At 46.8% G+C, this 17,525-nt stretch overlaps 1 protein-coding gene and 1 non-coding gene across 5 annotated transcripts in view; both read right to left on the bottom strand.

Moving 5' to 3' along the window:
- Positions 1-17,525, bottom strand: part of LOC125621772 (L-amino-acid oxidase) — a 51,055-nt gene that overhangs the window by 30,362 nt on the left and 3,168 nt on the right. The window contains exon 1 of one of the 4 annotated variants that reach the window (XM_075119452.1): positions 16,161-16,431. The exons of the other annotated variants lie outside the window; for them this stretch is intronic. Coding sequence (XP_074975553.1) covers positions 16,161-16,185 — 25 coding nt within the window. The 5' untranslated portion in view covers positions 16,186-16,431. Of the gene's footprint in view, positions 1-16,160; positions 16,432-17,525 lie in introns of those variants that run through there. 4 annotated transcript variants of the gene reach the window in all.
- TRNAL-CAA (transfer RNA leucine (anticodon CAA)) lies at positions 5,330-5,438 on the bottom strand. The gene is made up of 2 exons: positions 5,401-5,438; positions 5,330-5,375 (listed from the first exon to the last, which is right to left on the bottom strand). It is a non-coding gene; the product is annotated as a tRNA-Leu (tRNA).

The raw sequence follows: 17,525 nt of genomic DNA, 5'->3' as shown, positions 1-17,525 counted from the left end.
ATGGTTCTCTTACTAGGTTTTTAAATTGGGGTATACATTTAAGTTGAGACTCTATTATGGTGTCTTTAAAAAGTTTCCCTACAGCTTGCAGGGATTTCATTTTTGGTGCTGTATCTTTTAATTTCTGTTTAACTAACTTCCTCATTCTTGTGTAGTTCCCCTTTCTGAAATTAAATGCTACAGAGTTGGGCTGCTGTGGTGTTTCCCCCACCACAGGGATGTTAAATTTCATTATATTATGGTGAATATTACCAAGCAGTCCAGCTATATTCACTTCTTGGACCAGATCGTGTGCTCCACTTAGGACTAAATCAAGAATTGCCTCTCCTCTTGTGGGTTCCAGGATTAGCTACTCCAAGAAACAGTCATTTAAGGTGTCAAGAAACTTTATCTCTGCATCCCGTCCTGAGGTGACATATACCGAGTCAATATGGGGATAGTTGAATTCCCCTATTACTACTGAGTTTTTTATTTTAATAGCCTCTCTAATCCCCCTGAGCATTTCACAGTCACTATCACCATCTTGGTCAGGTGGTCAGTTACATATCCCTGCTGCTATATTCTTATTATTAGAGCATGGAATTACTATCCATAGAGATTCTATGGTACAATTTGGTTCACTGAAGATTTTTACTTCATTTGATTCTATATTTTCTTTCACATATAGTGCCACTCCCCCACCAGCACGACCTGTTCTGTCCTTCTGATATATTTTGCACCCTGGTATTACTGTGTCCCATTGATTATCCTCATTCCACCAAGTTTCTGTGATGTCTATTATATCAACATCCTCATTTAATACAAGGCACTCCAGTTCACCCATCTTATTATTTAGACTTCTAGCATTAGTATACAAGCATTTTAAAAACTTGTCACTTTTTAGCTGTCTGCCATTACATGATGTAATTGAACGGGACTTTTTTCATATGATTGTTTCTCATCAGATCCTACCTGTATTTTATCATCTTCCATCTTCTCCTCCTTACTAGGACATAGAGAAGTTCCATTAATAGATCCTCCCCTAAGGGATGTCCGAACCACGTGCTCCTCCACACCCATCAGCTTTCCCCCAGCCCTTAGTTCAAAAACTTTTCTATGACCGTTTTAATTTTAAGTGCCAGCAATCTGGTTCCATTTTGGTTTAGGTGGAGCCCATCCTTCTTGTATAGGCTCCCCCTTTCCCAAAAGTTTCCCCAGTTCCCAATAAATCTAAACCCATCCTCCCTACACTATCGTCCCATCCATACATTGAAACGCTGCAGTTCTGCCTGTCTAACTGGCCCCGCATGTCAAACTGGAAGCATTTCAGAGAATGCTACCATGGAAGTCCTGGCCATCAATCTCTTACCTAGCAGCCTAAATTTGGCCTCCAGGACCTTTCTCTTATCCTTTCCTATGTCTTTGATACCTACATGTACCATGACCACCAGCTCCTCCACAGCACTACACATAAGTCTATCTAGATGTCTCGAGAAATCCGCAACCTTTGCACCAGGCAGGAAAGTCACCATGCTGTGCTCCCAGTCATTGCAAACCCAGATATCTGTTTCTAATAATCGACTCGCTCATTACTAATACCTGTCTCTTCCTAATAACTGGAGTTCCCTCCCCTGGAGAGATATCCTCAGTGTGAGAGATTACCACAACATCATCTGGAAGGGGTGTGACGTTGCACTCCTTAATGTTTTATGGAAATATGCTTATGAGTGTGAATATGATGTAACTGAAGTATGCTTTATGCAAAAAGTCTCATGTACGGTATCATTTCAAAGCTTATGATCTACTGAGTGTGTTCATCCTATTTGATTGCATGTATTATTTCTATGTCTGCAGTTAGGAGAATAAGATATAAACTTGTATTACTGATGTAAACATATTAAGTGGAAGCCATTACGGGTGCTTCAGAATCAATGACCTGTAAATGGCTCTGTTTACTTTCAAACCTTCCTGGGTACCTGCAGGCCAGCCCTGGAGAAATGGAGGCTGGGGTCTCACAGGACATGTGAACGTGTCACCTGATACTGGAATCCATCTTAAACCTGGTGCTTTTCCATTTAGCAGTCGGGGTGGGGACCCAGAGAAACAAAAGATTCCCGCCTTGTGCCAAAGCTATAAAACGGGGTGGAACAGAACAAAGGGGGCTGCCAGTCATGAGAAAACCCCTAGTTTCCACCTAAGATGTCTGCTGGAACTAACAAGGACTGTACCAGGGGAAAGGATTGGGCCCAGACTAGAAAGGAATCTAGTCTATGAAAGAAGCTTATTGGAACATCTCTGAGGATGAGATTTTACCTGTAATTAGTTTCTTAATGTATTAGGCTTAGACTTGCGTGTTTTTGTTTTATTTTGCTTGGTAACTTACTTTGTTCTGTGTATTATTACTTGAAACCACTTAAATCCTACTTTTTATACTTAATAAAATCACTTTTGTTTATTAATTAACCCAGAGTAAGTGATTAATACCTGGGGGGGAAACAACTGTGCATATCTATCAGCATTATAGAGGGTGGACAATTTATCAGTTTACCCTGTATAAGCTTTATGCAGAGTAGAACGGATTTATTTGGGATTTGGATCCCATTGGGAGCTGGAGATAGGTGACCTGCTGAGCAGTTTTTGGTTAAAATCTGCAGCTTTGGGGGCATAGACCAGACCTGGGTCTGTGTTGCAGCAGGCTAGCGTGTCTGGCTCAATAAGGCAGGGTTCTGGAGTCCCAAGCTGGCAGGGAGAACGGGCTCAGAGGTAACTTCAGCATGTCAGGTGACAGTCCCAAGGGGGTCTCTGTGACCGAACCCATCACAGGGGGTCCCAACTATGGGATCGTTTCCCTCTGCTCCAGTTGGATGCTCCTTCCCTGAGGCTTTCATTCCCCTCAACAGCAGAGAGGCTGTGAGACCAGGGGTAGGACTGTTCTACTGTGTTCTGGAAAGTCTCGTCTATGTACCTCTCTATCTCCCTTAGCTCCTCCAGTTCAGCACTCTGGTCTCCAAGGCCCATACATGGTCTCTGAGGGCCAGGAGCTCCTTGCACCGAATGCATACATACACCACCTGCCCATAGGGCAAGTAATCATACATGCTGCATTGGGTGCAATAAACTGGATAGCCCTCACTCTGTTGCTAGACTTCTGCCTGTGTTATCTTTTTACTCCTGAAGCTCATTCCTTGGTTGTTGTTTTGTTTTTATCAGGGGGTGTTTTTGTCTTTAAGTTTAAAGAATGTTAAGTTTATCTAGACCCACCCCCCCCCCCACACACACACACACCAGCCCTGTAAACTCCGTCACAAAACTTCCCTGTTCCCTAGCTCCTCTGGTTGCTTAGGGGCAGGCTTTTTAAAGCCCTGGTCTTCCTGAGTAGCCCTGCCCCCTGGTTAAGGGTTGATGGGTGATAAAGGACTTAGGTATCAAAGCCTCATTCAGAAGCTCTTAGCCTTGCCTAGCAGTTCCACCACAATCATTTGGTCCTCAAGAAACAAGAATATACCTTACCTGGAACCTGTCTTCAGCCAGGGTGCAGCCAAAGTGGTTCTGGGGGTGTTGAGTCATCAACTCTGCTGTTTTTTTTCACTTCCTCCCTCAGGCCAGGGGCAAGCCCTGTGTGGCTCTGATGGCTGGCTCGAAGCAATAGATGCAGGCCGGCTGCCTCCCACTCTGGGGACAGCATCACGTGGAGACTTTGACTGGGGTGCTACACCAGATAAATCTTAGCCCAAGTATATAAAGGCCAGCTGAGGGTGGACAGAAATCTTCCGTGGAGCCGAAAAGCTAAAGGTAGCCTGCCACCCTCCTCAGCTGCCTCCCCCACTCATGGGAGCACTGGCCTGAGCTGCTGGGCTGGGGACTAAGGGCAAGGCCCACCAGCTCTGCCCTTTGGACGCAAGAGATTGACCCGCTGGCCATAATTCTTTCCAGTCGAGGTTTCCTCCTCAGGTGGAGCCCACACTGGATTAGCGAAAACAACAAAAGAAGTTTATTAAGCACAAAGAGCTAGATGCTAAGCGAATACAAGTAATGAGACATACAAAGTCATAAATGGTTACCAGAAAAATAAAGATAAAATGCAACTGGTGCCTAACTTAACAAACTACATTAAATTCAAAGCAAAGGTTTTCTCACCTAAAGCTCTCAGCAGTCCTTAGGTTTGGACCTCTGCTCTTCTTTAATGGTTGCTTCCTTTGTTCCTTCTGGTGTAGTGAATCAATGGACAGAGAGAGGAGGAGGTGGGGGTGCCTTAGGGTGTTTGTCCCCCTTTTTATAGTGTCAGTCCCCGCCTTGGAAAACATTTCCAGATGAGATTCAGGAGACAGAGTCTATAAGAAAGGGTGTTCCCTGCTGCTTTCCTCACCTGTTTGAGGTTTCTTTGTCTACCCTTCCTCCTTGATGATTCTGTTTACTGCTTCAATGCCAATTAAGCAGGGCACACATTCCAGGGCTGTTTGCCATGCTCAGCTTGGAACATGTGTTAATAACACCATACAGTGGAATCTTATAACTTCGAATACAATATCGCCACACACATTTTAGCAGGACAGTAATGAGCAGCAAATTATGAATTTTCAAACAATACGTTACAAGACATACTTTATACAAAGAATATGGCAATCATGTGTAAGGTGTGGACACAGGGGTGCACTCTGTCGCTGACCCCAGGTCTGCAGTACTGACTCTTCAAGGCAAAATCCTATGCAAACCAGTGAAGGTTTTTGTGGGTTTTTTTTTTTGACAATTATAATGTCATGTCCCAAAGAAAACGTATTATACCTGTGACTAACCATTTTTTTCCAGAATTCTCATAAGAACGGCCAGACTGGGTCAGCCCAAAGGTCCATCTAGCCCAGTATCCTGTCTTCCGACAGTGGCCAATGCCAGGTGCCCCAGAGGGAATGAACAGAACAGGTAATCATCAAGTGATCCATCCCCTGTCACCCATTCCCAGCTTCTGGCAAACAGAGGCGAGGGACAATTGCCTGGATTATTCTTAGGTTAATTATTCTAATATGTTGTATTTACAGGATTGTTATTTCCAGCATAAAAGTATATAATGGTGACTTCTCTCCAAAACATCAACCCCTACATGGAAAGAAAGAAACAGTTAGAAGTGAGAGAGAGATGTGAGAGAGAGAGTCTGCATGCATCCGATGAAGTGAGCTGTAGCTCACGAAAGCTTATGCTCAAATATATTTCTTAGTCTCTAAGGTGCCACAAGTACTCCTATTCTTTTTTAGAGAGAGAAATGATTCCCTTGGCTGTGTTTTCCCATTTTTTAATTCAGTGTAACTTAAATCTCCCTTCCTGAAAGAAAAGCTCAAACAGGAAAGGGAAAAAAATGTGTCAGAAGTGGGATTTGAACCCACGCCTCTATACAGAGACCAGAACACCCAGAAGAGGGGAAGACAGAACCTTGAGTCTGGCGCCTTAGACCACTCGGCCATCCTGACACTTACCATATAGCATTTCAAACAAATGTATCCTCATTTCTCTGACAATGCATGTTTCTAATTTGTTTTGCTTCAGTAGTTTGTTTTCTCTTCCTGTTGTTCACACACCCCTAAAACCTGCCCCGCAAAACACCCAGACCCACAGGCAGACAGAGCGCGACTGAGCTAGCCGCTCCCCCGCAAAACACCCAGACCCACAGGCAGACAGAGCGCGACTGAGCTAGCCGCTCCCCCGCAAAACACCCAGACCCACAGGCAGACAGAGCGCGACTGAGCCAGCCGCTCCCACTGTGTTGGTGAGGGAAAGGGGAGTGGGTCAGACTCACTCCGGTCTGGGGTTCCGCTTCTCTGCGTCCATGTTTGGTGTTTACACTACAAATCAGGCAGAGGTGAGCGCACCGCTTGGAAAACGGATACAGCCAGTTACTGATCAATAATATAGCAAGCCGGGAAAACACCAAGGCCAAAGATCCGCCTCCCCTTTACAAGCCGCCGCCACCCCCAACTCCCTGTCGTCTTTAACCCTACCCCTGGTGGACGTCTGGCTGAAAGCTGTCACAAAGCAGATAGCTTTGGGAACTATTCTTCTACCTTCAGCAGGCTCAGGGCTTGCCTACACGAGGATGTGTTTTCACAGCACAGTTAGCTCGAGTTATAACTTGAATATTACCCCTAATTTGATTCCTGTCCATACATAACAATCTGTAGCTCAAGTTAAAAGGTGCTTTAAATTTGAACTCGCTAGCCTATTGGGAGGGTGGGTTGAAGCAAGTAATGCAGTGGGGAGGGAATGTAACAGCTAATGCAATCCCCCTGCTAATGCCATATCACCCTGTGTAGCCAGAGTGCTGTGCTGAAGTGTGGTCAGTCACTTTCACTCCAACGAGGCTAGGTCAAGTACGCAGTACCTTGAGTGTGTTAACTCTCACTAACTGTTACACTGAAAACAAGCCCTTAGAGTTGTTCCTGGTCAGCAGCGTGTGTGGAGATTCTTATTCCAGAACAAGAATGCCTGGTTTGTGTTTAACGAACTGTTAGAGTTAAACTATGCCAAAACAAGACACTCTTGTTCAAGAATAGGAGTGTCCATTGTCCAGGAGCAGCTACTGCGCTTTACATTCACAATCTCTCTTAATTTGCATTAACTTTCAAATGTAGATAAGCCCTCAGTGTTGTCAACTCTTGCCATAGCTGGTGTTTTTCTTAAAGTTCCAGCTCCAGGAGTCATATGATTATGACCTTCAGCTTTGTTTTGTTTTTTAAGAAGTTTCTAATCCCCAATGCAAAGAAAAGCTTGAAAACATGCCCTGAATGGATTCTAATGGCTCAAAAACTAGAAGGCAAAGAAAAAGAACCCCAAATGTACTAGCTTTAACAATGCAATATCATGATTTTTAAGCCCCCCTAATGATTTTTTGAGGCCTTTGAATGCCAGGCTTTAGTGTTACTGCATGTCTCTGTCCCATCAGAGAGAGGATGATCTATTTCTTCAGCTGGAACACTTTGATTTCTTAATGCTCACAGTCAAGTGATCGCCACGAGGGGAAGAGGAGGACGGCTAAGAACAGGAAAAGAATCAAAGCAGCGCTATCTCTCACAATTTACATCACGCGTCTCACAATAGATGGCGGTTTACTCGAAGGCCCAGCTGCTGGAACCAAGAGATGGAATGAGAATCTCAGCTTTCATGGGGGGGAAAAAACGTGTAGCTTTCTCAGGGGAAGAAAAGACCTTTGAAATGTGCAGCAAGTGCAATCGAAAGACCAGAAGCCAAAGAAAAAGAAAAAAGTTATTATTTGGCGGGGGGGGAATCTCATGAATTTTAAGCCAGTCATGACTGGGGGCTCTGATTTATGATTTTCAAATGCTGGGTTAGTGATACTGCAATCAGCTATTTTGATAGGTCCAGGCACACAGCTCCAGATCAGGGAGGAGGCTGCTCTTTCTCACACTTAGGCCTTATCTACACTACAAATGTTTTGCCGATGGAGCTATTCTGTTATGGCTAAACCAGCAGAACCCCTAGTGTAGACACAACTTATGCTAACAGAGGGAGTTTTTCTGCTGGTGTAGTAACATCATCTCCCCAAATAACATGAGCTATGCCAACAGACAGACTCAAGGACTAGCTGTATAGAGAGAGATCTGTGGCTATCCCCAGTGCTTTGATGAAAATCAGTTCCCTGAGGAATAAAGTTTATGACACACATTAGCTACAGAACCCCATGCTCCTTCTCTTTCCCCTTTCCCAGCTCCCACCATTTTTCTTCATCTCCGCCTCCCCACCACACCTTTCCCTTCCCCCACCAAAGGACGTGAGAAATCCATTGTTGAAATCTCTCCAGGCAGGTCACATATGCACAGCCAGCTTTCCCCTCTCATCTGTTCTGTGTTTGAATGGCACCTAGCACGGCAGGGTCCTGGTCCATGCCTGAGGCTCCTTGCACATAGGTGCTGGAACTAGGGGTGCTGGAGGTGTGGCAGCACCCCTTGGTTTGAAGTAGTTTCCATCCTATACAGGGTTTACAGTTTGGTTCAATGGCTCTCAGCACCCCCACTGTACAAACTGTTCCAATGCCTATGACCTTGCAACTAACACAATACAAATAATAACAACAAAAATCACCCAGGCAGCCTCTCTTCAAACACTCTTGCAGGCCCGTGAATAGGCAGACACAAACTCCGCCTTTTTTTTTGCATGTGTTAAGGGTGCAATGGAAAGGTGAAGACAATCCAGTTATCTCTGTGCCCTCTTTCACCTCTTCATGATGAAGGATAAGATTATGTCACGGATTCTGTGAGTCCAGAAACCTCTGCGACATTTTCCACTTCCACCCAGAGGCAGCGGGGGGAGGGGGATCTGGAGCCCCAAACTGCCATGGGCAGCAGGGGTCCCCCGCAGCTCTCAGCTGCCATGGGTAGTGGGGGGAACCTGGAGCTCTGAGCCACCGCGGGTGGGGGGGGGGGGGGGGAGAGCACAGCTCCCAGCTGCCATGGGTAGTGGGGGAACCTGGAGCTCTGAGCCACTGTGGGCGTGGGGGGGGTGGGAAGAGCACAGCTCTCAGTTGCCATGGGCAACAGGAGGACCTGGAGCTCCGAGCCACCGCGGGGGGACTCCAGAGCTGTCAGCTGCAGTGGCGTCAGGTGCTGTCCCTCCTTGATCGACGGGTTTGGGGGGTGCTGAATTTCTAACCAAGTCTCCTTTTCTCCCAAGCGTTTACTCAGCCAGAGTGGGGAGAAAGGGGGTAAAATAGGGCCCAGCCATAGCCACCCCGCCCTTGAGTAACTCCCAGATGCAGAACAGTGCTGCGGAGACACTCCCCCGCCCCCACACACTAAGAGCCCAGGTACTGCCTCCCCTACCCAGGTGCGGACAGAATAGAGGATGGCCAATCTGCTCCAGCCAATGAGAGCAGAAGCAGGGACCTCTGGTCTTTTGGACATTCAGAGAACATGCTACAGTTTCAACAGGCCTTTCTCTGACCTGTGTTGATGGGCTGTTTCTCCAGCCATGGTATAAATCTATAAAACTATCAATCCATGGTACACCCCCATCTTGAATGCGTGCAGCTGTGGTCGCCCCATCTCAAAAAAAGATTTATTGGAACTGGAAAATGTTCAGAAAAGGGCAACAAAAATGTTTAGGGGTATGGAACATAGGAGGAGAGATTAATAAAACTGGGAGGAGGAGGAGGAGGAGGGGAGATGAATAAAACTGGGACTTTTCAGCTTGGAAAAGGGACGACTAAGGGGGGATATGATAGAGGCCTATAAAATCATGACTGGTGTGAAGGAAGTAAATAAGGAAGTGTTATTTACTCCTTCTCATAACACAAGAACTAGGGTTGACCAAATGAAATTAACAGGAAGCAGGATTAAAACAAACAAAAGGAAGTATTTCTTCACACAAAGCACAGTCAACCCCTGTGGAAATTATTGCCAGAGGATGTTGTGAAGGCCAAGAGTATAGCAGGGTTCAAAAAAGAACTAGGTAAGTTCATGGAGGATGGGCCCATCAATGGCTATTAGCCAGGATGGGCAGGGATGGTGTCCCTAGCATCTGTTTGTCAGTAGCGGGGAGTGAGCAACAGGGGATGGATCACTTGATGATTGCCTGTTCTGTTCGTTCCCTCTGGGGCACCTGGCACTGGCCACTGGTGGGGGGCACCAGGGGAAGGCTGGATGGACCTTTGGTCTGACCCAGTGTGGCCGTTCTTATGTTCCTCCCACTCCCCCTTTCTCATCACCTCTGCATTACTCCTCACCATCGCAGCTCAGAGCAACTGGCCCTGTATTCCCATCCCATCAACCCTCCAGGGCACTCCCTCTGGCTTCTGGCTCCTCAGCCCGCACCTCTCTTAGGCAGAGACTCGCAGCTCTCTCCTCCCTGACCAGGGGGTTTTCCAGGCTGCACAGTGATAATCCCACAAATCAGACTGCCTCTCCAGGCCAGGCTCTGCACTTTGCTTTCCCTCCAAAGGCTGTAACTGCCCACACCTACGAGTTAGCACATAGCCCTTCCTAGGCCAGCGCATTTAGTCTTACGGTGCAAGCGTTACAGAGAAACCACATTAAAAACCATTTTAAAACCTTCCTTGATTGCAATAACGTACCAGAGATCACCCCCCAACTCCAACAAGGCCTCCGGTCAGAGTCAGTCCTCCAGCCTCCACCAAGGGGATTTTTTGTGATTACAAGTTGGTTAACAGGCTTAGCTCAGAGAGCGCACACCCATTAATAGGTTAGTCTTTCCTTTTACAGCTTGGGTCTTGGCCTCATGGCAGCAAAGCCCCACTCCTCAGGTCACCGGAGGTGGGGAATAGGTGCCGACTCCATGGGTGCTCCAAGGCTGGAGCACCCACGGGGAAAAAATGGTGGGTGCTGGCAGCCCCCCTATCAACTTCCCCCTCCCACCCAATGGCGGACCCTGCAGATTAGCACCTCCCTCGCCCTCCCTGCGCCTCCTGCCCACTGCAATCAGCTGTTTTGCAGTGTGCAGGAGGCTGGGGTGAAGGGGGAGGGGAGAGGAGCGAGGCAGCACGCTCAGGGAAGGGGGCAGAACTGGGCAGGAAGAGGCAGGGTGGGGACGGAGCGAGGGCGGGGAGAGGTGGGGCGGGGGTGAGGCCTTGGGGGGAAGGGGTGGAGCGGGGGCAGGGCCTGGGGCAGAGCCGAGGGTCGGGCACCCCCCAGCACTTTGGAAAGTCGGCACCTGTGCCTCTCCTTAGAGATTCCCCTGGTAAACCTCTTGACACTGTTTGTCCCCAAAGTCCATCCTTATCTAGCACATTATTCGATCCAGTCCTTTGAAATCCACAACACTTCCCAGGGTTCACAGCACATCTGCCCCTTGGAGAGGTTACAAACCATCCCAGCCCACAGCTTTGCATTTAATACAATGGACTCCAGCGAGACTTACACTTAATTCAGTAAGCTCTCCCAAGGCCATGGCAGGAAATTGCCATAGCTGTCACACACCCCTTCCCCTCTTATCCTCCTCACCCCTGCTCTGTCCCTCTCACCCTCTTTCCCTTCCCTTTAGCTGATCCCCTCCTAACTAAACCCATCCAAAAAAAGGTACAACTCCCATCACGTTGCTGCCGTCACCTTGTTCACTCTGCGGGTGTGTTCTACCCCTTCCCCACCCTGTGTCTAGCTCAGCGGTTCTCAGCCAGGGCTATATGTACCCCTGGGGGTACTCAGAGGTCTTCCAGGGGTACATCAACTCATCTAGTACATCAACTTGTCTAGTTTTACACCAGGCTACATAAAAAGCACTCGCAAAGTCAGTGCAAACTAAAATTTCATACTGACAATGACTTCTTTATACTGTTCTATATGCTATACACTGAAATGTGAGTACAATATTTACATTCCAAGTGATTTATTTTATAATTATAGGGGGTCATAAATATAAAGGGAAGAGTAAACCCCTTTAAAATCCCTCCTGGCCAGAGGAAAAATCCTTTCACCTGTAAAGGGTTAAGAAGCTAAAGGTAACCTCGCTGGCACCTAACCAAAATGGCCAATGAGGAGACGATACTTTCAAAAGCTGGGAGGAGGGAGAAAAACAAAGGGTCTGGGTCTGTCTGTGTGATGCTTTTGCTGGAGACAGAACAGGAATGGAGTCTTAGAATTTAGTAAGTAATCTAGCTAGGTATGTGTTAGATTATGATTTCTTTAAATGGCTGAGAAAATAGCTGTGCTGAATAGAATGAATATTCCTGTCTGTGTGTCTTTTTTGTCACTTAAGGTTTTGCCTAGAGGGATTCTCTATGTTTTGAATCTAATTACCCTGTAAGGTATTCACCATCCTGATTTTACAGAGGTGATTCTTTTTTTTACTTCTATTAAAAGTCTTCTTGTAAGGAAACTGAATGCTTTTTCATTGTTCTAAGATCCAAGGGTTTGGGTCTGTGGTCACCTGTGCAAATTGGTGAGGATTTTTACCAAACCTTCCCCAGGAAGTGGGGTGCAAGGGTTGGAAGGATTTTGGGGGGAAAGACGTTTCCAAACTACGTTTTTTCAGAAACCCAGATAAAGTTTGGTGGTGGCAGTGGAAGTCCAAGGGTAAAATAGTTTGTACCTTGGGGAAGTTTTAACCTAAGCTGGTAAAAGTAAGCTTAGGAGGTTTTCATGCAGGTCCCCACATCTGTACCCTAGAGTTCAGAGTGGGGAAGGAACCTTGACATAGGGCAAAAATGAGAAAGGAAGCAATTTTTCAGTAACAGTGTGACTGTGACATTTTTGTATTTTTATGTCTGATTTTGTATGCAAGCCATTTTTAAGTGAGGTGAAACTTGGGGTACGCAAGACAAATCAGCCTCCTGAAAGGGGGACAGTAATCTGGAAAGGTTGAGAGCCACTGGTCTATCTGGTCATTTACATTGTAAGCTCTTCCAGGCGAGGACTATTGACTACTTTGAGTTTGTACCAGCACCTACCACAAGGGGCCACACTCTTGGTGGCTCCTTATGCACTATTGTAATAAACATGATTAAGAATAATAATTTGAGTCAAATAGGTGCAATAGGAGTAGAGACACTACTTAGTCTCCACTGTCCACAGTATTCTTATTCTTATTTTATGTATTTGTACTGTGGTAGTCCCTACAGGCTATCTATGTACATACAGTTAGTTAGTTAGTTAGTTGGTTAGTAGATAAGGTGCCAATAGACGGTGCTCAAGAATTATAGTTGGACCCAGTAGAGGTAAATGTAGATAACGTTTCTAGACACATCCCATCATAAGACCCTGTTTTCAGTTGCTTAAAACTTTCGCAAACTTTTGGTGTTTGGGCTGACATTCTCCATTCGGGTGCCTGCCTTAGGATGTCTTTTTACGATAAGCGTCAGCAAAAACAGGTAAGCCGTTGTGAGAGCAAGATTAAGGGACAATATGTGGATTTACCCAGGCTAAAAAAAATTCACACAGGGCATTTGGTTGAAAAGCTCGAGTGTTTTGGAGCAGGGACCTGAAATGTACAGTCAGTGTGGCCCCATCAGGGATGTTCCTTTTCCTGTCCATGTGGAACTCCCCTATACACACACACACACACAAAACTGGCTAAGTTTGAAGCCTTCAACACGTTGCCATTTGACTTGCTCAGTAGAGAACTGATAAGAGTTTGGCAGCTAATATCTGCTATGGTTCCATTTGCACTGAGCATTCTCCAGCCTGGAGCTGCAGGGGCTGAACAGGACTTCTCCATGCACTTTGCTCCTCTGGCCTGCTGATCCTGTGCACTCAACCCTCCCTGGGTACCAAAGCAGCATGGAGATAGAAGCCATTAACTAGAATGCTGAGGGGGCCAGAGCTTGATCTGATCAGGTGATGTGGCGAGTGTGGGGGGGATGACAAGGAGCTGTGGGAGAAGTTTGGACAGGAGACCTGACAAGAGCTGGGGGGCAGACTGAGATAGGGAGATGTATGGGGGGTGGAGACTGGTACTGACTGGGCAAGGAAACTTGGACTAGGTGCCAATGGGGAAACACGGGGGTGGGGAAACACCCCTACTCATCCCACCACGAGCCATTCAGCAGCAGGGATGTTACCAACCCTTACATTTCCCTGAGAGGGAACAGCCCATGGTTGCCCATTATGAGGCACATGGGTCTGTACCGACATCATCACATTGTGACAAGCCAGGGCATTGTTCCAGCCAGCCAATCACCAGGCTCAGAGATGACCCCTCATTTGAATGCCTGCCACTATATATGAGTACAGCAGGGGGAAGGCCAGTGGCATTTGCAGGCAAAAGGGTTAGGCTGACCTGTGTGAGAGCAGAGCAATGGCTGCTTCCCAGAGAGGGAGGAAGAAGGCCCAGACTCGAAGGAGACAAAAGCACTATGGGAGGAAGTCCCAGGCCAAGCAGAGGAAGTCCCAGGACAAGCAAAGGAGGCAAGCCAGGCGGAAGCCAGCGGGGAAGCGTGGGAAGAGCCCCCAGGGGAAGAAGCCCTCCCCCGCCCCATACGACGCCACGATGCTGAGGCAGCTGCAACGGGACAACAAGCTCCTATCACCCAAGGCCAAAGGGCTGATGTTTTCCTTTGTGAACGACATCTACAAAAAGGTGTCCACCGAGGCTGAACGCCTGAGGAAGCAGAGTCGCCGCCCCATGATCGGCCCTTCGCAGATGCAAGCCGCCCTGCAGCAGGTGATGCCGAGGAAACGGGTCAGGCGCTCGACCACCCCGGTCTCGAAGAGATCTCACTAGAGGAACTTCCCTCCCCTTCTCCCCGGGGTGCCTCCTGGCTGGGATCAGAGGAAGAACAAGAGGGGAGAAGGGAAAGGAGGAAACGCCAGCCTGAGACACTTCAGCACCCTCCTGATTAAAGAACTGATGTTGCTTTAGACATGCCAAAAAAAACACACACACACACACACACAAAACACCCCAACCTGTACTCTGCCAGAAGGACCAACTTCTCCCCCAGCAATTTTTCATGAGACACTATGAGAGACTGAATCAGTGAGAGACTTTCCATGACCAAGCCTGATAGACCGTTCCACACTGCAGCCTGCTTCAGTGAGACCATCACTGGTGGGAAGAGGAGACCATCATCTCTGGACTAAGCCAGTGAGAAAGAATTTGCATCCTAGTTAAAAAGAGACCTGCTGGCTGTGGACTTAATGAACCAGACACTTTTCATCACTGCAAATGAGAAACTATAGAAAGGACTGGGTGCTTTCCTAAGGGAAATAAAATTGTCATCTTGGCATTATATTAAAACAGGATTTTAGCAGCATTTCTGGTGTTATGTTTCCTTTAGTGTAGTGGGCAATGATGGGGTGGATTGTGCTTCACAATTTAATATAAAATTAGTAGTAGTATAGTGCAATGGGTGTGAATCTTTCCAGACGACTGGTTTGTCTTGCCTACCCCCAAGGTAGGGGATTTATCTTGCCTCCCCCAAATTTCACCTCACTTAAAAGCGACATGCTTACAAAATCAGACATAAAAATACAGAAGTGTCACAGCCACTCTAGGACTGAAAAATTTCTGACTTTCTCATTTTTACCACAGAATTATAAATAAACTGGAATATAAATATTGCACTTACATTTCAGTGTATACAGAGCAGTATAAACTAGTCATTGCCAGTATGATATTTTAGTTTGTCCTGACTTCAGTAGTGCTTTTTATGTAGTCTGTTGCAAAAGTAGGCAAATATCTAGATGAGTTGATGTGCCCCCCCGGAAGACCTCTGCGTTCCCCCAGACAGGGGTATGTGTACCCCGATTGAGAACCACTGGTATAGTGCCTAGAAGTTCTAATCCTGGATCAGGAAAAAAAAAGCTTTTGACTAGAAGTTTTGGATTTTGCTTTACTGAAAAAAGGGGGATGTTTATCCACCACCGCCAATCATTCCTCCTTCTCACAGACTAAAAGTGAACATCCCTGTCTCAAATGTTAAAACATTTTAGACCACAGCCACCAACTTTCTCCTTTCCAGGTGGATTCTCCACCCCTGCTCTGCCCCAAGGCCCCACCCCCATTCTGCCCTTTCCCCCAAGGCCCCACCCTCGCCCCACCTCTTTCCACCCCTGCCACACCACCTGCCCCAGGGCCCCGCCCCTGCCATGCCTCTTCCCACCGCTACTCCCCAGCCTCCCCCTAGCACCTCCCACCTGCCGCCCAACTGCCGATCAGCAGCGCCCACCAAGCAGCTGATCAAAGGGTGGCTGGTGAGTGCTCAGCACCCAGTATTTTCTTTTTCATGGGTGCGCCAGCCCCGGAGCACCCACGGAGTCAGCACCTAACCCTTCAGACCACCTGAGAATTGAGGAATAGTTAAGGGACCAATAAGAGATCCAGATTTTAAATCAATCAGCCAAAAGGTGGGCAAAGCCACTACATATGCAGACAAGTCACCACACTCTCTAGTTAGACCTGTTCCTTCCAATATGACTCCAGTCTTACCTATACTGATCTGAAGTCATGTGGCTTTCACCCAGAATCCAGTCTTTGTTAAATCAGAAGGGGCCGGATCTGCCCGATAGCAGTTTTAAGATAAAGAGGGCTTTACTGCTGTGTTGATAACACCTGCTCTTAGCAGGGTTAGAGGGCCTGGTGATAGCCTTTGTTCTCCCGCCACTGGTACTCTGGTAACAAAGGGGAATCTCATCAAGCTCTCATTGTATGTACATGTGGCCAACAAATCTTCCAGGAACACGAGAGAGCCCTGAATTCAGAATGCAAAAGTCAAGCAGGAAGAAACAAACCTTGTGGATTTTCTTCATCCATCATGAAGAAGCAAAAAGAAAAAAAAAAAAAAAAAGGGGGTGGGGGTTACAAATCCAAATCCATTTTTTCCTTGTAACTGCCACTTTTCCCAAGAAAACAAGAGGCCTCCTGTGTATTGCCATTTAAAGGCTATAATCAGCAAGCCCTACTGTAGGGGCAGACTTTTCGGAGCAAATATATTTCAATTAGCTTCCCAATCCCTTCTTTCAGAGTAGCAGCCGTGTTAGTCTGTATTCGCAAAAAGAAAAGGAGTACTTGTGGCACCTTTGAGACTAACAACTTTATTTGAGCATAAGCTTTTGTGAGCTACACAGCTCACTTCATCGGATGCATCCGATGCACGAAAGCTCACGAAAGCTTATGCTCAAATAAATTTGTTAGGAATGCATCCGATGAAGTGAGCTGTAGCTCACGAAAGCTTATGCTCAAATAAATTTGTTAATCTCTAAGGTGCCACAAGTACTCCTTTTCTTTTTGCAATCCCTTCTGTCTGATCCAACTCCCACCAAGTCACTGGAGTCTTCCCACTGATTTCCGTGGGCTTTGGTTCAGGCCCATACAGAGCAGGCTGCCTTCCTCACCCAGACACTTAGAGAAGAGTGGATTTTTCCACTACAGCAATTCTCAGCCTTGGTTTTCATTCATACCTGCCGGCAAGATACTTCACCACAAACAAATACTGTTCAGAATACAGGGCCTGGAATTTCCTGTTAAGCACATTTCTGACTTCTGTGCATTGCCCTGTTGAAATCCAGGGGCTACTCACACTAGCTAGCACTACATAGGCTAGTGTCTGTATGCTTTGGCTTTCAGGGTACCTCTACTGTACACTAAGCTTACGCTCAAATAAATTTGTTAGTCTCTAAGGTGCCACAAGTCCTCCTTTTCTTTTTGCGGATACAGACTAACACGGCTGCTACTCTGAAACCTGTTCTTAACTCAGGTTAGTTAGTTTGGGTTAAAGGAGCAGTGAAGACACTAACTTAGGTTAGCATCTGGAGTTCAACCACCAGGCTCCCTGCTAACTGCTTAACTGCTAACCCAAGTTAAAAACAGAGCTACTGTGTCTTCACTGCTATTTTAACCCAAGTTAAGAACACACTTCTTTGTGCACCCTTAGTTACTAGCTTTTTGCAAATGCAGATCAAAGACATAAACAATACAGCTGTATCAAAAATGGAAATACGTATCTAGACCTTGCCTAGATTAGGACTGTGACTGATGCCAGGTGTACACTGCAAACTGACATCGGTGTCACTACATCATTCAGGGGTGTGAAAAATCCACACCTCTGAGAGACTGACCTAGCCCCTGGTGTGGATGGCGCTATCTCAATGGGAGAG

Source organism: Caretta caretta, chromosome 14 (genome assembly GCF_965140235.1).
Source record: "Caretta caretta isolate rCarCar2 chromosome 14, rCarCar1.hap1, whole genome shotgun sequence".
Taxonomy (NCBI): domain Eukaryota; kingdom Metazoa; phylum Chordata; order Testudines; family Cheloniidae; genus Caretta; species Caretta caretta.
This window is presented reverse-complemented; position numbering and strand designations above follow the sequence as displayed.